The sequence below is a fragment of the Lutra lutra genome, chromosome 14 (genome assembly GCF_902655055.1).
Source record: "Lutra lutra chromosome 14, mLutLut1.2, whole genome shotgun sequence".
NCBI classification, from domain to species: domain Eukaryota; kingdom Metazoa; phylum Chordata; class Mammalia; order Carnivora; family Mustelidae; genus Lutra; species Lutra lutra.
This window is the reverse complement of record NC_062291.1, coordinates 79,392,793-79,417,449: the sequence shown is the minus strand read 5'-3', so window position 1 is coordinate 79,417,449 and position 24,657 is coordinate 79,392,793. Positions and strand designations below refer to the sequence as shown.

Genomic DNA, 24,657 nt, shown 5'->3' with positions numbered 1-24,657 from the left:
TAACCACCACAGCCTGATGGAGAACATTCTTTCATACCCCAGAACATTCTGTCACCCTTCCACATCCGCCTCCTCACCCCTTAGCCCCAACCGATAACCTACCTTCTGACAGAAGTTGCCTATTCTGGACATTTCACAGTAATGGAATCACACACTGGCCTAGACATTACAGTTTTTCAAGCACGCATGTTTGGTTGCTTCCTCTTTCCCTTTCATTGGCCTGCCTTCTGCTTGCTTCAAACTCTGCTCATGTCAGAAATGTAGCAGGCGGCTGAGTGGCTCAGTCAGTTGAGTGTCTGACTCTTGGTTTCAGTGCAGGTCATTAGATCGAGACCCATGTCGGGCTCCATGCTGTGTGTGGCGTCTGCTTGAGATTCTCTTCTCCTTCTCTCTCTGCCCCTCAAAAAAAAAGAAAAATATAAGAGTGATGACCTTTGACAAACCAAAGTGGCCTAGGTGTCACTTGGCATTTTGTACCTTTCTATAATTATTTGAGTTTTCTAACCATGTCCTTTTTCATTATTTAAAAAAAAGGATTGGGGTGCCTGGGTGGCTAGTCAGTTAAGCATCTACCTTTGGCTCAGGTCATGATCCCAGGGACCTGGGCTGGAGCCTGGAGTCGCACTCCCTCCTTAGTAGAATCTGCTTCTCCCTCTGCCCCTCCCCCTGCTCGCGTTCTCTCACTCTCTCAAGTAAATAAATCTCAAAAAAAAAAAAAAAGTATCAACTGAAGTTCTCTGGGCAGGGAGATTAGGGACCACTTTCTTCAAACTTCTGAATAGGAGACGCACCTGGCTGGCTCAGTAGGGAGAGCACATGACACTTGGATCAAACTCTTGATCTCAGGGTTGATCTTGGGATGGTGAGTTCAAGCCCTATGTTGGGCATAAGCCTACTTAAAAAAAAAATTATAAACTTCTGAATAGGGAAAAAACCAAAGAATACATGTTTATCATTTAAATATCAAACACACGTAACGTCCCCAAAGTCTTTTATTTCCTGCTGAACTCTGTGTTCTAACAGCACCTCATTCTTACCTCAGTTACCCTCTTTGTACTTGTCACGTTTGCACCTGTTTCCCAGTGGAGTTCCCCCAGGGCCCAGGTGTGCCTTACTTCTGTGCTGACGGCGGCCAGTTTGGGTCCAGGCCTTCCTGTCCTAACTGCCGTGCCCAAGTGCTTCTTACTCAGGGTGGGTATTCTCAGGCCAGCATTGCCCATAACCTGTCCTACTCTGTAGTCCGTATTGTCCATCCAGTGTTTCATAGCACAGAACTGGGCGTGTGCTGCTTTGACTTCTGTTCTCTCCAAGTAGATTGTAAGCTCCTTGAGGGGCTAAATCCTAGAGCCTTGGGTCTCCCTCGGGGCTAGGGTTTAGGCTTCTGACATCCTATAAAATTCTAGGTGCACTGGAGAATGCAAGACAATGTGTTGTCAGCATAATTGCAACAGGCTTTTATTTATTTTGGAAGATTTTATGTATTTATTTGAGGGCGGGGGGAGCTTGAGAGGGAAGAGGTCAGAGGGAGAAGCAGACTCCCCGCCGAGCAGGGAGCCTGTTGCGGGACTCCATCCTGGGACTCCAGCATCATGACCTGAGCCAAAGGCAGTGGCTTAACCAACTGAGCCACCCAGCCATGCCTGCAACAGGCTTTTAAACCCTCGATCTGTATTTACTTTTCCAGGGAGGGAGCCAGATCTCTTCAGTCGAGATCACTCCAGGAGCTATGGACTTGTTGGTTTCTTTGTATAAAAATACTTGTTTCATGTTTATGAGTAGTATTAACATAAAAGACAGTGGAAAGGATAAAGGAGGATAGACGTGTGTGATGGACTTTTCAGAGCCCTGCAGTAGTGGATTAAAAGCTCGCTGCAAGTTTCTTTGAGAGGAAGGGTCTATTTCCCCCCTCCACCCGCCCGCTGGCCCCCAGTCTGGACTGATCTTGGTGACTTGTTTGAGCAGCAGAATATGGCAGAAGTGACGTTCTGGGACTGCGGATGCTTGGTCACAAGAAATCTTGTGGTGTCTGACAGGTCACTGGAGCCTGGTCACAGTGAAATTAGGTCAGGAACCACGTGGAGAGAGGAGACAGGGACTGGGACCAGCTAAACCCAGCCTTCTAGTCCACCCCAAGGGCACGAGGCCTGTACCCTCTTGTCCAGCTGTCACCTGATCATCCCCAAGCAGCTCTGGCAGTGCAGGACAGGGAAGAGAAATCGCCCAGCCGAGCTCTGTCTGAACTCCTCTTACGGAATTGGGAGATACAACAAAATAGTGGTCGTTTTAAGTCACTAAGTTTCGGGATAATCCTTCAGAGAGGTGAAACAAACACTTGGTTTAACTCCCCCCACCCCGAGTTTGATGCAAACAGAGACACAATTCGGGGGTTATGGGATTTTACTGCGCTGACAGTTGTCAAAGGATGCCAGCCTGCGAAAGAAATAGAATCATCCATAAAATAACTTAAACTTCCTTTTTTTCTAGTTGACTTCTCAAAAACGGTGGCATACTCAAGAGCTCTCGTCGGAGTGGCTTCTTTACGTTTTCCTCTTTTCTGGACTTTTCCGTGAGGATGGTCACTTCTATGAGCGCTTCCTGGTAAGGCTGGGCAATCGGGTAGGCTGTGATCCGTTCGAATTCTTTCTCTTCTTCCTTGTGTGTTGCAGGCCTGTGGAGAGGAGGAGCGGGAGCAGAGACCCTCCAGGCACGGAGTCTCTCGCTTCTCTGCTCTGTGAGCTCTCGCCCCCGAATCATTCGATCCTGATGTCCCTTGATCTGTTCCTTTGCCCAGGCCGCCCTGTGCTTTTTGGTCTTAGTTTTATGGGTTTTCTGGACAGCTGCAGTCTTCTCCTCCTTCCCTGGGCTTAGTATTTTGGGGATGACCATTTCACTTGGAACCCTTTGAGGGAGGAGCCGGTACTTGTGGTCTCGGAGGCCTCTGGCTCGTTCGGCTCGGTAGATGTGCTTCTCTATGTGGTCCAGCTCCCTCTCAGACACTAAATAGTCCCATTTTTTAGTATCTCCTGTTTTGTCACTTTGTGGTCTCTGTCTCTCTATTTTAATTTCCCACCTTGGAGCCACCGTGTATCTCCATGCTTCTCCCAGCGTCATTGCCTGATGCCGTCGATAGTAGTACTCCTCCGCTTTGGCAAACTGGAAGTCAAAAGACATGGCTTTGAGCTGATGAAGGGTTTCATTCTCCTGCTGAGACTTTCGGAGCAAAAATTTCCTCACTTTTGAAGAATGGACACCACCTAAACTCTTGTCAGAGGGAAGGATTAGAAGGTTTTTAAGTTGGACGTCCTTCGTTGCAGGCCATGACATAGATCACAGAGTGTCTGGCACTCTGACACCATGTCTCTGGTCAGGGGTCTCCTAGCTGTGTTCCCTGGCTTTCTCTTTAAACCTCCCACACTCCCCTCCCCAGGGTCCCCTTCACGAGTTCACCTTAGGCTTCCTTGAGAAAGCAGAAGCACACAGTCAGGAACGCCCTCTTCTTTCTGTTACCAGAACCACCACCTTGCATCGATCCTGGACTCTGCCTTTACAATGGAAATGTTGCCCCTTTCTCTATCAAAGACCAGTTCTCCCACCTGTCCTTGTGAAGCTTCAGGAACTTCAATTTGCAATTACCAAATTCTCTTTCCTGCTTCATCAAAATTTCCTCTCTACTGGCTCCCTCCTGTCAGCATAAAAATACGTTCCAGTATCTCTGTCATCTTTAAACCGAAAAGGAAAATGTTTCCTTTGCCACACATTCCATCTTGGCTCCCTTCCACCATGTGCCATGAAGCAGACACCTAGGAAACCCTCTCCACTCCCACCTCCCGGTTCCCCCTTGGTCCTCCTCGGGTGGGTTTCCAGGCCCCGACTGCCCCGAGACTGCTCTCGTCTAGGTTGTGAGGCAGCTCCTCAGCAACAAATTCAGTGGTCCTGTCTCTGTTCCTGTCATACTTGACGTCAGCAGCATTTTACAGAGTTGAGTACTTTACCCCTCTGGCTTCCAGACTGTGGCCAAGGGCATGTGACCAAGGCTATCTTGGATCACCCTAAACTGCAACACAGCCAGTAGCGAATACCCCCAGGTGACCGAATTCATTCTATGGCCATGCCCTTCTACCTACTTTGCTGGTTCTGTCTTTTGAATGTAATGTGAGAAAATACAACAGAAATTGTCACTAAAGATGGCCATAGTCTCATTTAGACTTTCTTGGGCATGGACAGTCTCAATCACTCAACAGGTGACCTACCATGTGTCAGGGACTGCTCTAGAGGGGGCAAGGAGAGATGAGACCATCGAGACACACGAGAGTGCCCAGTACTCACCTCTCAACTTCACCCCTAGACGCAATCTACTTAACATCTCCACTTGGCTCTTCTTCCGAAGTGTTTCCTTCTCTTTCCCCCTTCTCAGTCCTGTCCCTACTAACTTCAAAATGCCCCCACCCTAGGGTAGCAGCCTAACTAGCTTCCCTGAATTCGCACTTCTCTCTCTCTCTGCCTCCCAGCCCCATCAGACCATGGACACAGCAACTGAGCGGGTCTTTGTATCACAGAAACCTGAGCATGTCCCTTCCCTACATTGAAACCTTAGAATAGTGTCCTGTTGCTTTTAGGAGAAAATCCCAAATCCCAGTATGGCTTTCATAATTTGGCTCCTGACTACCTCTCAGCTGGACTGCTTGCCCACTCTGCTGTGGCCACCCCAACTCTTCTGTTCCTCGAAAACCATATTCTCTTTGCCATCTGAGTATTTTCACATGTTTTTTCTTCATATACTCCCAAACACACAACACAGCAACTCTACAGTACTTACGTACATAATCTTTAGGTTTTAGCTTAAATGTTACTTCCTCAGACCTTCCATGTATTCATGCAAAAAAAAAAAAATTCCCATCTTTCATGACCCTTATCACAATTTGTTTAGTGTCCGTGTCCCTCACCTGCCCCGGCCCTGTGGGGATACAAGCGATGTTTGTCTTATCCAGTGTTGTCCAGCTGGAGCCAAGCCTAACAGACAAAGCACTCTGGCTTGAAACACTCAGGCCCTTTCTACCTTGGGGATAAACTTTTTATGATGGTATTACTGGCTCCAAAGTTCACGGTAAATGTATTTCCTCACCTTAATCTTCTTTTCTAGTGGGGACTGGGAACCCACTGCAATCCGAGGGTCCTGAGTGTTTTTGGCCCAGGCCAATCTGGAAGATTAAAGAGAGAAATTGCACTAGGATTTGGAGAAAGGTTTCAGGAAACATGGCCCTCATGTGAAATGAGGGAGGGAGTTGATTTGGGGACTCACGTTCACCCGCTTGTCATGCTTTTTAATAGCAAGAGGCATTTCTCTGTGCCGATGGGCAGGACTATGGTTAACTTGTAGCTTTCCTTGAAACAAGGAAGGACTGCTCTCTGATAAAAGTATGAACAAAGAATCATATTGAGTTTGAGGTTGAGACCTACAGAAATACTTTTGACACTGGAGAGGGGAGGCTGAGTTACTGATTCAAATTCCACAAACCACAGTTTGTATAATTGTTGGTAGAACAAAGAACCATACCTTTGATGAGAGAATAAGTTCTCAAAGCTGTAAGTCCCTTTTAAGTTCAGTTATGCATAAAATTATAAATAGTATAAGCTATCATTAATTTCTAACAACAGCTAACTGTAACATTTCATAATTCTTGTCAAACATTTATATTTTAGATAGCCAATAAAACAATTTGATGGCAGGAAAGGTTTTGATTTTTTTTTAAATTTAATGCAGAAAAATACAGCAGAGAAATTTGCTGTCACATTTAGGTATCCCGGAGAAATCTTATTTCTCAACGGGTTTAGTTAGTAAATAGGGTCTGTGTTTAACAACCTAGGTTGTAAATATTCTGTTTCTCTTGACTTATTTTTTTTTTAAAGATTTTATTTATTTGAGAGAGTGAGACAGAGCACGAGAGCAGGGTTAGGGGCGAAGGGAGAAGCAGACTCCCTGCTGAGCAGGGAGCCTGATGCGGATTCGACCCTGGGACCCCGGGATCATAACCTGAGCCGACGGCAGCCACTTAACCGACTGGCCACCCAGGCGCCCCTCTCTGACTTCTCTCTGCAGCGAAAGAGGATTTTATATTATCCACTGCTTAAAAAACACAACTATAATGACCGTGTCAGTACAGCTAATTTCTTAAACAGATTCCTCCTCCTGCTTTCATGTTTTCTTTTCGTTGAGGTTCTTGCATTATCTCCATGACAACGTTTCCCGAGCTTACTGTACGCTGGGAGACTTGCTGGGGCCTTAAGTGGGTCCCTTCACCGGGTCCCCGGGCGGTCAGCGGGGCACTCATCAGGCCTCCCTGCGAGGGCCGCGGAGGCGGGAGAGGCCGGACCGGCCGTTTGGGGGCAGGAGTGCGCCTGCGCGACTCATCCCTGCGCTTCGCTCCTGCGGGGATAAACGAACTTTCTGCGGCCTTTAACCCAGAATGGAAGGAAATAATACCCACTGTTCTTCCGCACTCAGATCCAGCCATTCGGAGTCTGTCACCAGGGGGCCCCGTGAGGGTGGGGTCCGCGCTGCCAGTGGGTCACCGTCCCGGCCCGGCGTCCCCCGGCGCCCTCCCGGCCCGGCGCCCGAGGCCACCCCTCGAGGAGCCTCGTGCTGCGGCTCTTCCGCGTCCTTTTCTTCTGCCGGTGCCCTGTCGGTCGCCAGCTTGGAGGATGACACGCTGGCCTCCTCGCTCCCTGCGGCACGTCGTCGGCTTTCCCCGCGCGGGGCTCCGTCTCGTTCTCGCTCCTGCAAAGGCTCGGTTCTCCGACGGGCGCCCCCGGCGCTCTCCCGGGCTCCGGCTCTGCACGGCCGAGCCTTCCGCGGGCCTCGGCTTGATTTCTAGGGCAACCACAGACAGTCACAAGCTTTTGTGTGTCATCACCGTCCCAGATCGACACTACTGTGAGGTGGGAGTGAAGACATCGTGGGGCCGGCGCGGAACGCACCGGTGTGAGCCGCGCTGAGTGGCCGTGGACAGTAGGTCCCGGGGGCCGAGGGTCACAGCACAGCCCCTCTGGTGCAGCAGGAGAAAGCGTCTTCCAAGGCAGTGGGAGCGTCTTTGTCATTTTTGTATTTTTTTTTTTCGGGGGTAGATATATATTATGTATCTTCCGTAGAAATATAATCTATGGAGGGCCTGGGGGGAGGGGCGGGCCCTGCATGCACAGTCCCAGTGGCAGAGTGTGGGTGAGCGTGCCCGTGGCCTGGTCCCGTGTTCTCACCATCACTCAGCTGAGTGCTGCTGCTGTGGAGGTATTGAGCTCCGCCCCCTTCAGCCTACTTTCAGCCCCGTGTTTAATTATGTCCTAACTGGTCATTACTCAAGGACGAGGAAGCAGACGGTACTCCAGTGTCAAAATACACATTAATGAAATGATTCTGCATATTCAAGACACTTGTCACCATATATTTGAGCTGTGGATGTCCAAATAAAGTCCTCATTGTTTCTCCTTTTTTTCTTTAAAAGATTTTATTTATTTGACAGAGAGAGAGGGAGCACAAGTGAACACAAGCAGGGGGAGTGGGTGAGGGAGAAGCAGGCTTCCCATTGTGCTGAAACCCCCATGCTGTGCTCCATCCCAGAGCCCTGGGATCAGGGCCCCAGCCGAAGGCAGACATCCAAGGACTGAGCCACCCCAGCACCCCAGTCCCATTTTTACTTCTTGAAATGTCTCTACTTCTTACAATGTGAAAGGAGAAAATACAGTGATTAATTAGAACCTGGCTTCATACTTATTTTTTTTTTAAAGATTTTATTTATTTGACAGAGAGAGAGAGAGAGAGAGAGAGAGATCACAAGTAGGCAGAGAGGCAGGCAGAGAGAGAGAGGGGAGGAAGCAGGCTCCCCGCCGAGCAGAGAGCCCGACGCGGGGCTCGATCCCAGGACCTGGGATCATGACCTGAGCCGAAGGCAGAGGCCTTAACCCACTGAGCCACCCAGGCGCCCCTGGCTTCATACTTATTAAGAATAAAATCTATCCCTCCCCGAATATGCTGTATGCAGAGATGTGTTTGACACCACAGCCCTGAACTCATTTAGAAAAGAAGACATGAAACAGTTATGAAGTAAATATGGGTATTTTATCAAAAATCAAAAGAATTTCAAACATTGTCATAACAGTGATTTCTGTTTTCATACCAAAACCTTGAATTACAACCTACATTTTAGTATTCACAAGATACCATTTAACATTGATAAAATGTCATGTTACTCAAATATCAAACTTACTTGCTATTAATTCAGCCAAAATTTGTATTTGCGTGTGACATGACAGCATCATACTACCCCAAGTTCCTAGTAATCATGGACTATGAGGCAGGCACTGTGTAAAGTGCTAAAAGGAAGGGGTGACTGGGTGGCTCAGTCAGTTAAGTGTCTACCTTCAGCTCAGGTCGTGATCCTGGGGTCTTGTGATTGAGCCCTGCACTGGGCTCCCTGCTTAGTGTGAAGCCTGCTTCTCTTTCTTCTTCTGCTATTCCTCCTGCTTGTGTGCTCTCTCTCAAATAAATAAATAAAATCTTCTAAAAAAAAAATGCCAAAAAGTAATCTCTTATTTTACCCTCCTGAAAACTGAATTTAGCCTTTTTTTTTTTTTTTTTTTTTTTTTTTTGCGAGACAGTGAGCATGAGCAGGGTCTGGGTGTGGGGTGCAGAGGGAGAGAGAGAAATTTAAGCAGACTTTACGCCCAGCATGGAGCCCAATACAGGGCTCAGTCTCACAACCCTGAGATCATGACCTGAGCCAAAATCAAGAGTCAGGCAGATGCTTAACCAACTAAGCCACTCAAGCGTCCCTAGCCTCCTTTTTGACAGAGAAAAATATGCAATTCCTAATATGAGCCTCTTTATAAGTAAGGAATCAGCTTAATTAAAATAAAAGAGACCATCATGTGGACCTAACAGTACTTTGTCATTTAAGTATCATGCTTTGAATTGTTCCTTTTTCCTGATAAGAGAAACAAGGGATGAAGACTTTAAGTCAGGGAGATAAATAAGCTTTTTGATAGCAAATCAGGTTGAAACAAACTATTGGCAAGACTAGACTTTGCCCTAACATAAACAAAAGGTGGCCTGAGCTGTGTCTTTCTGTGAGAAATATAAAAAGAACACTTTGCTAACAAATATTTCATCATATACCTAAATTCTCATCGTTTGTCAAAAGTCATGAAATGTGTTTGAGTAACCATGAGAAATCATCACTGGGGAAGGACAGGATAGAGGTTCCTGAGCTGAAAGTGTCATTAACCACTTCTCATGACATGGAACTTGAAACAAACCAGAGTACCGTCACAGACTTACTGCTGGCTTTGGAAACCACATGCTGTCCGCTGGCCCCATTTTGCAGGAGTTTGAAAACAGACTTAAAAACTAAAAGTGCCTCTGATTGTATCTGAACATAAAACACTGACACTCCAACCATCCTATTCGGTAATATTCTTATTCTTCTGCCCATTTTCCATGGGAGGAAACGTGGCTAAGAGAGTTACATGATTTGCTCAAGGCCACGCAGTTGCCAAACTGAAACTTGAACACGGATGTCTAAAAGCCAAGCTTGTAATCTTACACATGCTATCCTGTCTGACCTTGGGAAACGGGAGGGGTGGAAACACAGACCACTTTTGTGGAGCTCACAACGCAGTGAGGGAGGCAAGAAATTGACACAAGTGCACATATATGATGTAGCCATACAAAGGCGTTGCACAAGTATGGAGTGAAAACAAAGGGCAGGAGTCATCAGCATGAGGTGGGACTAAACATGGAGGACTTGCTGGGATCACATCCTGAGTAGAGTGGCAGAAACGTGGGAGAAGCTCCTGAGACCAAAGAAGCAAGAGGTGACTCTGTCAGTGGTTGCCAGAGGAAGTTTCACAGGCAGGGTACCCCACGTGGGGAGCAAAGACTGGAGCCAGAATATGATGTAGAGGAATTATGATGACTTCCCCAAACAAACGGAGAACTATGAAATGTTAATACGAAAATTATTAAAAAGAACCGGCATGAGAGAAAAGATCCTGAAACCATAGAGCCTAGAAGCAGAGATTAGGTGGAAAACTGGGTTCATCCATTGGTGCTGTGAGAACCTGGTTCTAGACCAGCATTGTTCAATGAAAATAGAATGTAACTCAGATGTAATTTAACTTTTTCTGGGAGCTACGTTAAAAAAAAGTAAACAGAAACAGGTGAGATTAATTTTAGTGACATATTTTAACCCGTGATATATACAAAATATTGTCATCTCAACATGGAATCAATTTCAATTCTTTACATTGCTGTTCTGTTTTCATTAATAAATTTAATTTTTTTAAATAAATTTAATTTTTTAAGAGCACCTATAGATTTACAGGAATACTAATTAAAAAGTAATCTCTCTCCCTCTAAGTTCCTCCTATTATTTGTATCTTGTATGGTATACTTGTTGTCACTGATAAATCAATATTGCCACATTATTAACTAAAGTCCATAGCTTACACTGAGTTTTACTCTTTGTCTGGTACATTCCATGGGTTTTAACAAATGTACAGTGACAGGTGTCCATCGTTACTACATCATACAGAATTGTATCACTGCCCTAAAAATCCCATGTTCCAACTCTTTGTCACTCCCCCACCCCACATCCTAAGCCCCAGCAACCACTGATCTTTTTACTGTTTCATAGTTTTGCCATTTCCAGAATGTCATATACTTGGCATCATACAGTGTGATTTTTTTCATGCTGAAAAGGCTTTTTCAGATTGGGTTGTTTCACTAAATAATATGCTTTTCATGTTTCTACATGTCTTTTCATGACTTCATACATAGTTCATTTCTTCTTATGGCTGAACAACATTCCATCGTTGTTTTATCCATTCACCTAGTGAAGGACATCTTGCTGGCTTCCAGTTTTGAAAATTATGAATAAAGCTACTATTAACATTTGTGTGCAGGTTTTTGTGTGGATATAAGCTTTTGATTATTGGGTTATATACTGAGGACTATTGGATCATATGGTTAAGAGTATGTTTACTATTATAAGGAACTGCCAAAGTATCTTGCAAAGTAGCTGTGCATTGTGCCTCCCCACCAGCAATGAATGAGAGTTCCTGTTGGTCTAGTAGTGTTGTCGGTGTTGTGAATTTTAGCCCCTGGAGGAGGTGTGAATGCTAGTTTGTTATTTTAATTTGCAATTTGCTAATAACATATGATGCTGAGCTTCTTATTATAACCTTATTTGCTAACTATTTATCTTTGGTTGGTATTTGTTCATATCTTTTGCCCATTTTTAATTGGGTTATTTTCTTGCTGAGAATTTTAAGATTTTTTTTTGTATATTTATGTTTTAGATACCAGTCCTTTAGCAGGAATATGTTTTGCTAAGACTTTCTCCTGGTCTATGGCTTGTTTTTTCATTCTCTTGCAGTGTCTTTTGCCAAGCAGAAGTTTTTAATTTTAATAAAGTACAACTTAATTTTTTCTTTCATGGGCCATGTTTGAGCATTCTATCTAAAAAGTCATCGCTAAAACCAAAGTCACCTAGATTTTCTCCTATGTTATCTTCTAGGGGTTTGTTTTGTGCTTTACGTTTAGGCTTATGATCCATTTTGAGTTAAATTTTATTAAAAGTATAAGGTCTGTGTCTAGATTTATTTGTTTGTTTTTTCCATGTGGATGCCCAGTTCCAACACCATTGTTGAAAAGACTATCCTTTCTTCATTGACTTGTCTTTGCTCCCTTGTCAAAGATCAGTTAGCTATATGTGTGTGGGTCTATTTCTGGCTTTCTGTCCTGTCCTGTTGATCCATTTGTCTGTTCTCTCGCCAATCCCACACTGTCTTTGATTACTGTAGCTTTGCAAAAGTCTTCAATTCTGGTAGAGTCCGTCCTCTGGTCTTGTTTTCTCCTCTGACATTGTTTTGGTTATTCTGAGTCTTTTGCCTCTTCATATGAATTTTGGAGTCAGTTGGTCGATATGTACAAAATAACTTCCTGGGACTTTTATTGGGATTACATTGAATCTAAAGATCCAGTTGGGACAAAATGACATCTTAAAAGTATACATATTCCTGTCAATGAACATGGGTCATCTCCATATATTTAGACCTTTGATTTGTTCCATCTGAGGTCTTTTGTTTTCCTTTTATAGATCTTATACATATTTTGTTAGATTTATACCTAAGGATTTCATTTTCTTTCTGGTGCTAATATGCCGTCTCCTGATGGTGCACGGGAGAAGAATGAGGCACGAACAAGTCAGCTGCAAGAGAAAGGGAGCAGGGGATGACAGTAGGAAAGACTCTCCCCAAACAACTCCTCAGTCTCATATTTATTAGAAAGTGCCTAACGACCAGCAAAGAAGCAGTTGTAGATTACACATTGATCATGAGTCTTGTAGATATGGAAGAAAAAAGGCAAAACATGTCTGGGTACGTAGTACATGACCTATGATGAGCAAGCCCAAATGAAAGGATTGCCTAACTGCTGGTGCTCTCCGGGTAAGGAGAGATAATGGAAAAATGAAGCAGGTCGCCTTCCGCCCTGAGTGGGCCGAGGATTCCCAGCTGCTTGACTTCAAGGATGTGTATCGTCCTCTCCCCAGAGGCCTATTGCCAATACATGTTTTTCTTAAGGCTACATCTAAGCATGCTTGGTAACTAATATAATTTCTCATAGGTCATATTTTAAGCAGTACATTGTTCTGAGGGGTGGTTACACTAATATAAATGGTATTGTGTTTTTAATTTCAAATTTCGATTGTTCATTTCTGATATACAGGAAAGAGATTAGTTCTTGCTATATAAAGCTTGTATCCTGCAACTTTGCTATTATTTATTAGTTCCAGATTTTTTTTTAAAGATTTTATTTATTTATTTGACAGACAAAGACCACAAGCAGGCAGAGAGGCAGGCAGAGAGAGAGGAGGAAGCAGGCTCCCCGCTGAGCAGGGAGCCTGATGTGGGGCTCGATCCCAGGACCCTGGGATCATGACCTGAGCTGAAGGCAGAGGCTTTAACCCACTGAGCCACCCAGGCGCCCCAGTTCCAGATTTTTATTGTTGTTGATTCTTTGGAATTTTCCAGTTGGACAATCATGTCATCTGTGGACAAAAATAGTTTTATTCTTTTCTTCCCAAACTATAAATCTTTTACTCCTTTCCTTACTTATTGCATTAGATGGGACTTCCAGCATGATGTTGAATAGCTGTGGTGAGAGGGGGCATCCTTGCCTTGTTCATGATCTAATTGAGAAAGCAACTAGTTTTTCATAATAGTGAGTTTTTTTGTAGATGTTCTTTACTCAGTCAAATTGAGGAAGTTCCTCTTTATTCCTAGTTTGCTGAGAGCTTTTTTTTTTTTTAGATTTTATTTATTTATTTGACAGAAATCACAAGTAGGCAGAGAGGCAGGCAGAGAGAAAGGAGGAAGCAGGCTCCCTGCTGAGCAGAAAGCCCGATGTGGGGCTTGAACCCAGGACCTGGGATCATGACCCGAGCCAAAGGCAGCAGCTTAACCCACTGAGCCACCCAGGCGCCCCACTGAGAGCTTTTATCATGAGTAAGTGTTGGACTTTGTCAAACACTTTTTCTGTATCTACTGATATGATCATGTGATTTTTCTTCTTTAGGGCATTGATGACATGGATTACATTGTTTTGAAAGGTATAATAGTATATAATTCCTTTTATATATAGTTAAGTTCCATTTATTAATACACTTTTTTAGGATTTTCACATCTACGTTTATTAGAGATACTGGTCTGTGGTTTTCTTGTAATGTCTTTGGTTTTGGTATTAGGTAATGTTGGCCTCATAGAATGGGTTAGAAAGGGGCACCTGGGTGGCTCAGTGGGTTAAGGCCTCTGCCTTTGGCTCAGGTCATGGTCTCAGGGTCCTGGGATCGAGCCCCTCATCGGGCTCTCTGCTCAGCAGGGAGCCTGCTTCCTCCTTTCTCTCTCTCTGCCTGCCTCTCTGACTACTTGTGATCTGTCAAATAAATAAATAAAAATCTTTAAATAAAAAAAAAGAATGGATTAGAAAATTCCTTTTGCTTCTATTTTCTGGAAGAGACTACAGAGAGTTGGTATAATTTCTTCCTTAAATATTTGGTAGAATTCACCAATGAACCCATCTGGCCCCAGGGCTATTTTCAAAGGTTATTGATTATTAATTCCATTTCTTTACATATAGGTGTAATCATGTTATGTACTTCTTGTATGAGTTTTGGTAGATTGCATCTTTCAAAGAATGAATTCATTTTCTGTAGGTTATCATATGTATGGACATAGAGTTGCTTGTAATATTCATTTGTTATACTTTTAATGTCCATGGTCTTTCTTTCATTTCTGACTGTGGCAATTTGTCTTCTCATTTTGTTTTAATTTGCCTCAGTGGAAATTTATCAATCTTATTGATCTTTTCAAAGAATTAACTTCGTTTTGTTGAATTTCTCTATTGATTTCTTGTATTGTTTCATTTAGTTTTAATTTTTGTTGTTTTCTTTTTAAAAAATATTTTATTCATTTATCAGAGGCAGAGAGAGAGAGAGAGAAAGGCAGAGGCAGAGGGAGAAGCAGTCTTCCCACAGAACCGGGAGCCTGATGTGGGACTTGATCCCAGAACTCTGGGATCATGACCTGAGCTGAAGGCAGATGCTTAACTGACAGCCACTCAGGTGCCCCTTGCTTATTTTGGATTTGATTTGCTCTTCTTCTTCTAGTATCCTGAGGTAGAAGCTTAGATTATTGATTTTAGATCTTTTTTCTAATATATGCTTTCAATGCTATAAATATCCTCTAAGCACTGCTTTTGCTGCAACTCACAAATTGGGTAAGTTGTACAGTTGACCGTTGAATGCTTATGCAGAAGTCCACTTATTTGTGGATTTTGAGAAAGATGCACTGTAAATATATTTTCTCTTCCTTGTAACTTTCTTAATAACATCTTTCTCTAGATTACCATAATAATATAGTATAAAATACTTATAACACAAAATATATATATTAAGACTGTGTTATTGATAAGGCTTCTTGTCAACAGTAGGGTATTAGTAATTGTTTTGGGGGAGTCAATATTTATATGTGGATTTTTGACTGTGTTGGGGGGACTGGCAGTATTGTTCAAGGGTCAGCTGTATTTTCCTTTAGTTCAAAATATTTCTGAACTGCTTTGATCAAAGCATTTAGAAGTGTGTTATTTAATCTCTAATTATTTTGGATTTCTCCTACCACCTTTCTGTTGCTGATACCTAGTTTAATTCCATTTTGGTATGCATACTTTGCATGGTTTCTACTTAAAAAACTTGTTTTTTTATGGCACAGAAAGTGGTCTATTTTGGTAAATGTCCCATGTGAGCTTGAGAAGAGTGTGTATTCTGCCACTATTGGATTAAGTGTCCTAAAGATGTCAGTTAGAACCAGCTGATTGATGGTGTTGCTGGGTTCAATCACGTCCTTACAAATTTTCTGCCCATTGGATCTGTCAACTACCGATATACGGGTATAGGAATCTCTAAATATCATAGTGGATTCATCTATTTCTCCTTGCAGTTCTCAGTTTTCACCTCACATATTTTGCCACTCTGTAGCTAGATGCATATACATTTAAAATTGTTGTTTTCTTGGAGAACTGACCACTTATCATCATGTAATGCCCCACTTTATTCACTTACCCATAAACTTATAAAATCGCCCTATGCAAATTGCCATGATTATTTTGAACCACCTGTTATCCGTTAGAGCAATTACATTTTTAAAAATGAAAAATTTGATTTTATCTCCATTTATCCCTTCTCTAACAATGCTTTTCCTTTCTTTATGTGGATTAATTTCTGATCTATATTATTTTCCTTCTTTCTGAAGAATTTAACATTTCTTGCAAATCAGGTCTACTGGCGACAAATTCCCTCCATTTTTGTTTGCTGAGAAAGTCTTTACAGGAATACCTTGTTTCGTTGTACTTCACCTCACTTTGCTTTGCAGATATTGTTTTTTATAAATTGAAAGTTTGTGGCAACCTTGCACTGAGCAAGTTTCTTGGCAATATTTTTCCAACAGTATTTGCTCACTTCATGTCTCTGTGTCACCTTTTGGTAATTCTTGTGATGTTTTAAATTTTTTTTGTTATATTTGTTATAGTGATCTGTCATCAGTGATGATGATGGGCTGAGAGTTCAGATAGTGGTTAACATTTTTCAGTGACAAAGCATTTTAAATTAATGAATGTACTTTTTAAAAAGACATAATGCCATTTGCACATTTACTTTTATGCACATTGGAGAACCAAAAACATCCAGTTGATTTGCTTTATCACAATATTTGCTTTACTGCAGTGGTCTGCAACTGAACCACAATATCTCCGAGGTATGGCTATACTTCTTTCATTTTTGCAGGATAATTTCGCTGGGTATGGAATTGTAGGTTAGTGGGATTCCCCCCTCCCCACCAACACTTAAAATATTTCACTTCCTTCTCTTCTTGCTTGCATATTTTCCAAGGAAATGTCCAATGTAATTCTTATTCCTGCTCCTCTATTAGCAAGGGTTTTCTTTCCTCTGCTTTTTCAAGAGTTTTGCTTATCTTTGATTGTGAGCATTTTGAATATGATAATGCTTACATGTAGATTTTTCGCATTTATCCTGCCAGGTGGTTTACACTGCTATAATTTAAAAATTCAAATACATTTAAATAAAGTAAAATAGGAAGCTAAGTACCCCTGCTGCACTAGCCACATTTTAGGTGCTCAATACCCACAAGTGGCTAGTGGCTACTGTTAAAAAATAAAACTGGCAGTTATTTTCCTAGCAAAAATGGGTTTATTTGAGGATAGCAGAGGACTACAATCTGGGATAAGCAAGTCACAGCAAAACCACAGCCTGGTCCAGAAAACAAAGGAGAGGAACACTCTTTTATAGAGTATAGGAGGAAGTTAGGAGGGTGGAAATAAAAAGTCCATTGTAATTTTGAAGTAGAGTGGCTTTTCATTGGTTGGGTTGTTGCCAGGGGAAGAGGAGGAACTTTCTTTGTCCTCCTGGATAGTAAAGTGTATCCACCTTGCAAGATGTTTCTTCCTGTTGGGTCTGCAATTAATGTTAAGTAATAGGGCTTGAGAGCTGCCCCACCCCCATTCTAAATGAGGTTGTTGTTAATTTTTGCACTACTAATTTGGAGAGTGCATATTTACATGGTGGAGAGAGAAGTCCTCCAAGAGCCTCTTGGCAGTGAATGGCCCACAAGGAAAGCATCTTCTAGGACTCTACCATCACCAGCACCTGAGACCCCTGGTGTTCCTATCCACCTCCCTGTCTCTGTTCATGCCACACCTCCTTCCTAGATTTCATTTATTTTGATGACTGCATAGTATTCCATTGTATATATAGACCACATCTTCTTTATCCATTCAACTGTTGATGGATATCTAGGTTCTTTCCATAGTTTGGCTGTTGTGGATATTGCTCTATAAACATTCGGGTGCACATGCCCTTCAGATCACTACGTTTGTATCTTTAGGGTAAATACCCAGTAGTGTGATTGCTGGGTCATAGGGTAGCTCTATTTTCAACTTTTTGAGGAACCTCCATACTGTTTTCCAGAGTGGCTGCACCAGCTTGCACTCCCATCAACAGTGTAGGAAGCTTCCCCTTTCTCCGCATCCTCACCAACATCTGTCATTTCCTGACTTGTTAATTTTAGCCATTCTGACTAGTGCGAGGTGGGATTTCATTGTGGTTTTGATTTGTATTTCCCTGAAGCCGAGTGATATACAGCACTTTTTCATGTATCTGTTGGCCATCTGGATGTCTTCTCTGCAGAAATGTCTGTTCAAGTCCTATGCCCATTTCTTGATTGGATTATTTGTTCTTTGGGTGTTGAATCTGATAAGTTCTTTATAGATTTTGGATACTAGCCCTTTATCTGATATGTCATTTGCGAGTATCTTCTCCCATTCTGTTGGTCATCTTTTGGTTTTGTTGCCTGTTTCTTTTGCTGTGCAAAAGCTTTTGATCTTGATGAAGTCCCAATAGTTCATTTTTGCCCTTGCTTCCCTTCCTTTGGTGGTTTCTGGAAAGCAGAAACTGGAAGCAGTTGCTGTGGCTGAGGTTGAAGAGGTTGCTGCCTGTGTTCTCCTCAAGGATTTTGATGGATTCCTGTCTCACATTGAGGTCGTTCATCCATTTTGAGTCTATTTTTGTGTGTGGTGTAAGGAAATGGTCCAGTTTCATTCTTCTGCATGTGGCTCCAATTTTCCCAACACCATTTGTTGAAGAGACTGTCTTTTTTCCATTGGACATTCTTCTCTGCTTTGTCGAAGATTAGTTGACCGTAGAGTTGAGGGTCCATTTCTGGGCTCACTGTTCTGTTCCATTGATCTATGTGTCTGTTTTTGTGCCAGGACCATACTGTCTTGATGACAGCTTTGTAATAGAGCTTGAAGTCTGGAATTGTGTATTGCCATCAGCTTTGACTATCTTTTTCAACATTCCTCTGGCTATTCAAGGTCTTTTCTGGTTCCACATAAATTATAGGATTATTTGTTCCATTTCTTTGAAAAAAATTGATGGTATTTTAATAGGGACTGTGTTAAATGTGTAAATTGCTTTAGGTAGCATAGATATTTTCACAATATTTGCTCTTCGAATCCAGGAGCATGTAACGTTTTTCCATTTCTGTCTTCCTCAAATTCTTTCATGAGTACTTTATAGTTTCTGAGTACAGATTCTTTGCCTCTTTGGTTAGGTTTATTCCTAGGTATCTTATGGTTTTGGGTGCCATTATAAGTGGGATTGACTCCTTAATTTCGGTTTCTTTTGTCTTGCTGTTGGGTATATAGAAATGCAACTGATTTCTGTGCATTGATTTTATAACCTGACACTTTACTGAATTCCTGTATGAGTTCCAGCAGTTTTGGAGTGGAATTTTTTGGGTTTTCCAGATAAGGTATCATAACATCTGCAAAGAGTGAGAGTTTGACTTCTTCTTTGCCGATACTAACACCTTTAATTTCTTTTCGTTGTCTGATTGCTGAGGCTAGGACTTCTAGTACTATGTTGAATAGGAGTGGTGATAACGGACATCCCTGCTGTGTTCCTGATCTTAGCGGAGAAGCTCTGTTTTTCCCCATTGAGAATGATATTCGCTGTGGGTTTTTCATAGATGGCTTTGATGATATTGAGGTATGTACCTTTTGATCAAGAAAGGATGCTTTGTCAAATGCTTTTTCAGCATCTATTGAGAGTATCATATGGTTCTTGTTCTTTCTATAAAAGAACATTCTAATAATGTCCTTTTCCCATGTCTGTCTGCAAAAGAGGGAACTAAAGCTTTGCTTTATTTTTCTCATTTAGGCCTGCAAGATGAAAACTTGTCTCTAACTTTCAGCAAAATAAAGACATCTAGAAACCACTGCCCTATAGTCCTTGTTGATCTCTTTTTCATAATTTTATTTTTATCACCTTTATTTTTCCACCTCTCTTGTGGAAGGTCATTGAAAAGACATGACCACCAGTTAACCCATGAATGAGCTGGACCCAGGTGGTCAGAGGCTCCTTGCCTCCGCCCCTGTCCTTAGAATGTGGGTCCCATTTGCTTTTTGCTCTCCCAGAGGTTGCTGCAAGGATATTGCTTTGAGATAATGATGTGATGGTGAGAACACCTGCACAGGGCACACGACTGAACCCAGTTAAGGCCTCTCTCTATGCAAACTTTCTTTTTTAAAGATTTATTTGAGAGAGAGGGAGACAGAGATAGTGAGAGAGAATAGGAGCAGGAAGGAGTGGGAGAAGTAGGCTCCCCACTGAGCAGGGAGCCTGATGCAGGGCTCCATCCCAGGACCCCAGCATCATGACCTGAGCCAAAAGCAGACACCCAAACAACTGAGCCACCCAGGAGTCCCTCTATACAAACTTTTAAGATTTAAGTGCTCAATAGCCATGGTTAGTGTGGTGGTGTGGGGATCCATTCATCTTGCTGCTGCCCAGTGCAAGCCTCATACGCAAGTTCCCTTTGCTTATTGATTTCCACCTGTGGCGGTACCTGGATGGCTCAGTTGGTTAAGCATCGTACTCTTGGCTTTGGCTCAGGTCCTGATTTTATGGCTTATAAGATGGAGCCCCACATTGGGCTCCACACTCAGTGGGAATCTGCTTGGATATTCTCTCCCTCTGCCCCTTCCCCTTTCCCACTTGTGTTCACAACATGCGCACTCTCTCTAAAATAAATAAATAAATCTTAAAAACAAACAAACAAAAAACCTGCCACCTGCCAACCTGGAGTGACCCGCCTCTATCTTTGGTCTCTTCCTGCCCTCCACACACAACTGTCTTACGTCTCTTACTAGCTGTGTGGTCTTGATCAGGTTATTTAGCCTCTCTAGTCTTCATTTCCTATGTTGTGAAGTTACTGTAAGGATTAAATGAGTTAACACGTATGCCTAGGGCATTGGCATTATAGCTCTTGATTGGCGTTCCCTGGCAGAGGTTGGTCTAAGGCTTGGGATAAGGTTGGGACAACGGGACATAAGTGAATTGGTAAAGGACTACACTAAGAAAAAGCAAAAAGCCTCCTGGCTTCCTACTTTCTGAGGATGGCATCTGCTGTCTTTGTTTCATTCCACAAGCCTTTACTTTATTCCAGAACAAGAGTCTGCCTGGGAAAGGACCAGGAATACTCAAATCTGCCATAATGGACAAAATGAATGAAGTCTGTCTTAATGGGTACTGATATGTACCAAAACTTCAAGTTTCAGGAGGTACTGGAGAAACCTAGAGGGGCTCTGAGAGCCTCCTACATGCTACAGCTGTCCCTGAGGTTCTTCCGGTTGTGTGAGGCACAAGTGATCCTTAGTAATATAACAGGTCATGCGGCTACCAAGAAACCCCTTCAACTTAAGAACGCATATATCCAACATAGTGCACCTTGCAGTCAAGAATGATAAAACTGACCTCAAAGTTTACTTGTTTCTCCAAGGTTCGTGATTTCACTTTTCAAAACACTACAAAAAGATAATCAGCTTGTTGACAAAAAATATAAAGACAACCTTAAATTATCTATGCACTAAGATTAAGGAATATTACCTTGTTGGCAGTTCTCATTTTTATACTTTGCTCCAGACTATTACTTTCTCAAAAAAAAAAAAAATCTTTAAGGGGTGCCTGGGTGGCTCAGTGGGTTAAAGCCGCTGCCTCCAGCTCAGGTCATGATCCCAGGGTCCTGGGATGGAGCCCCACATCCAGCTCTCTTCTCAGCAGGGAGCCTGCTTCCTCCTCTCTCAGCCTACTTGTGATCTCTCTCTGTCAAATAAATACCTTTTTAAAATAGGGAAGTCCACAGGCTGAATTCAACCTACATAAATGTTTTGTTTCGCTTGCATTAAAATTTTTTAAAAAATAACATTTACAAATATTGGAACATTAAAAAATCGAGATCTTCTCTTTCAAAGCCGTTAGATGTGGCGGCAATAGGCTTATAGCGTCAGAAGGCGGCTACTGGCTCCAAAAGTTGTTTGCTTTAAAACCATCAAGTGTTCAATTCATCTACGCCGGCCACTCACAGAACACCTGCACGTGTCCCTGCACATGGCACGTAAGAGTGGACGTGCTGGTTTGGAAGAAACCCGAGCTGGCCCCCCACATGGTTGTCAGGGACCGCCCGAGATAGTAACTTTTATACTGAGCCCTGCGGTAAATGACTGACTCACAACCTCCGTGCCTCAGTTTCCTCATCTGTAAAACGGCGCTGACAATGAGTGATGCTTGGCGACGGCTTGACGAGGAATTATGCAAAGGGCTGGCCCTAATTCGGGGCCCCGGGGGCACGAATACCACCCTCGCTAAGGTCTCCGCAAGCCCCGGCACCCGCAGAGACTGGAGCCCCGAGGAGGCGGTAGAAGCTCGGGTCGGGGCGCTGGGACGCACCCGCCAGGCTTCAGTTCTCCTCCCCTCCCCGCCGCGGGCCCCCGCGCTCCGCCGAGGTCGGCCCCAGGGCGCGGAGAGGCGTGGCCGGCCCTGGCGGACCCTGGAGGCGGCCATGGCCTCGGTGGTGGAATACAAAGGGCTCAAGGCCAGCTACCACTGCGGCTACTGCGGCTCCGAGGAGGGCAAGGTGTCCTGCGGTGAGTGTCCCAAGGGGCAGGGCTGGCGTGGCCGCCGACGTCCGACTCTAGCACCGCCCGCCGCGCCCCGCGCAATCCCCTCGCCTGGGAGCGCACAGGGCCGGCTCCCCAAACTCGCACTCCCCTCTCCCAGACGTTTCTTCTCAGACTATTTCCCTTCACAGTCCTCTCTCTTCACCCTCACCGAAGATGGCGGTCCCGGTTAGAGAAGGAACGGAAATAGCGGAAGGCTGCCCTCGGCCAAGATGGCGCGGGCGGCGTCAACGTGTGGGACTCCTGGCGAACCCGGCCTGCGGGCGCCCGAGCAGCTTCGCGCGCGCCTCGGGGACTCCCGGGCGGCGCGGAGCATTGTGGGGTGGCGGCAGCGGGGCTGGGCTGGGCTGGGTCGCGTCGCGTTTGGAGGGCTGGGGCCATGGCTTCCTGGGCCGCTCTTTCGCCCAGCATCGTGGAGTATTTCGAGGGCGAGGACTCCTACCGCTGCGGCTATTGCAAGAATGAGTCGGGCAGTCGCTCCAATGGTGAGAGTGCCGGCGGGCGGCTGAGGGCGTCGGGGCCTCGGGGGCTCCGCGGCCGGCGGGCGTCTTCGGGGGTCGGGGCGCCCTGACCCGGGCCGACCGGCTCGAGGGACGCGCGGATCCTCCGGCGGGATCCTGTCCTGGGCGGTGTACGGAACGCGGCTCGCAGGTTTGGGCCGTGGCTGCCAATTAAAAATGAACTTCAGCTCTGATTCATCAGGGAAGCCTCGAGGTGCTTATCCTTCACGCAGGTGCTCGGACGGGCTAGATAATGATTGTCTCGCGGTGGCCCAAAGTGTGGAAACAGGTGTCCGTCTTCAGTCCTTAGGAGACGGTTAAATGTGTGACAGCATGCCGTGCCAGGGAGCACGACAGTGCGGTCAGTTCCGCTGGGGCGGACCCCCAAGTGCTGATGCCGAAGTGGGATCTTCCCCGATTTTCATTGCAGAATGCGGCGTGTCGGGTGGGCTGTTTGTGCAGGAAGAGGTGTGTGTGCATACGTGGGCATGGGCATCGGGATAAAATGTCTGGAAGCGTGTGCAAGATGCTGGTGACCCACCAATGCGCTGCTGGCGAGGGAGCGTTTGTACTGTTTGTACTAAGGTGTCGGAAAATTTTACCAGGTGCTCCTATGCCTTGTCATTCCCCCACCCACCTCCAGAACGACAACAAAGCCAGCTTACACGTTGTTTTGTTTTTCTCCCGCCCCCCCCCCCCCCCCGTCACAGTTAAAGTGTCTTTCGGAAGACTTGTTGTTTGTAAACAAAACATTGTATTTATTTCCTGCCCTGTCACGTATTGGCAGATAAAAAAATTTTTGTTTTAAGGAATAGCCCAGCATTGTGGAAAATGGGATAACCACGAAGATACAAATTTAGGTAGTTTTCATTTAAAAAAAAAAATATATATATATATATATATATATATATATACATATATATATATATATATGATTTGGACGAGTATAGTATGTCCACTTACTCATTAACTGAAATTGTTAGATGTTTGTAGGTAAGAGGGAACAGAACTTAATATAATGCAGTTATTAGGAGTGATGGTTATGAAGATGAGCTAAGCAGAAAAATGTTTAGAGTGTGCGGTTAAAGGGAGAAAAACAGGATGCAAATGACGTGTGTGACATGATCACAGTTCTGGGAGGATAAAAACCCAGGAGAAACACACCAGCTGGTGGCAGTGGTTGCCTTAGGGTATTAGAGATTGCTCCCGTTTTCAGAATTTTAGTATTATGACTACAGTATGTGTGTGATGAGCACTTTGTATTAAAGGTGTATAAAATGAATATTTTCTTAGATCCTTAATTATTTTGCCAGTAATTTTGTAAGAGGAAATTGATTAATATAGATGTCCTTTGTTTAAAGTCCTGTGGAAGAAACCTGCTTTCACCCTTTTCATCTAAAGAGAGAACTGTAAATTTCCATTATGTTTGTTTTAATTCTGATGATCTTTACTGTAGGGCACCCCACCTATTAGGTAGGTAGGTAGGTTTTATTATTCCTATTTTATAGATGATGAATTTGAGGCTCATAAAGTAACTCATTGAGCGCCTGCCAAGCTCCTTTCTGTTTCTGAATATATTTTGTACTATCAAGCCTACCTTTATCTACATATCTCTGATGCAGTTTGCTGTTTACAAGAGAAAAATTTACTTTTCCTTTAACATCAATTCAAATATATCTTTTAATGTTTTCTCATTGTCTTCATTTTTTTAATGGTTGCATAATTATCCCATCATATGGATAATATAGTCCCTGTAATCATTTTTCTGTTCCTGGGCATTTCAATTACTTTCAGTTTTTATATTTAAAAGGAATATTGCTCTATATTTTTGTTCTATTTTCAATATCCAAAGCTATGCTAAAAACATAAAAATGAGGAAAATTTATATGCTTAAGAAAACATTTCCTCTTCACTTCTTCTGAAGTGACCAGCTTACTAAATTATTGGGGATGTTATTATGGTTTAAAAGTGTGATATAATCTGATTGCAGTAAGGACCTTAAATATATGAAGTCATAGA

The 24,657-nt window shown here is 43.6% G+C and overlaps 2 protein-coding genes across 13 annotated transcripts in view; one reads left to right on the top strand and one right to left on the bottom strand.

Moving 5' to 3' along the window:
- Positions 1-1,788: 1,788 nt before the first annotated feature.
- Positions 1,789-22,549, bottom strand: LOC125084963 (uncharacterized). Its single transcript, XM_047702990.1, has 3 exons — positions 22,290-22,549; positions 5,123-5,198; positions 1,789-3,153 (listed from the first exon to the last, which is right to left on the bottom strand). The coding sequence occupies exons 1-3, from the start codon at positions 22,547-22,549 to the stop codon at positions 2,464-2,466; spliced, it is 1,026 nt and encodes a 341-aa protein (XP_047558946.1). The 3' UTR covers positions 1,789-2,463.
- Positions 21,825-24,657, top strand: part of ATE1 (arginyltransferase 1) — a 166,017-nt gene continuing 163,184 nt past the window's right edge. For 3 of the 12 annotated variants that reach the window (XM_047702988.1, XM_047702987.1, XM_047702986.1), the window contains exon 1: positions 22,492-22,623. In XM_047702988.1, coding sequence (XP_047558944.1) covers positions 22,518-22,623 — 106 coding nt within the window. In that variant the 5' untranslated portion in view covers positions 22,492-22,517. Of the gene's footprint in view, positions 22,106-22,491; positions 22,624-24,657 lie in introns of those variants that run through there. The other 9 variants (XM_047702978.1, XM_047702985.1, XM_047702976.1 and 6 more) reach the window with 8 other exon arrangements.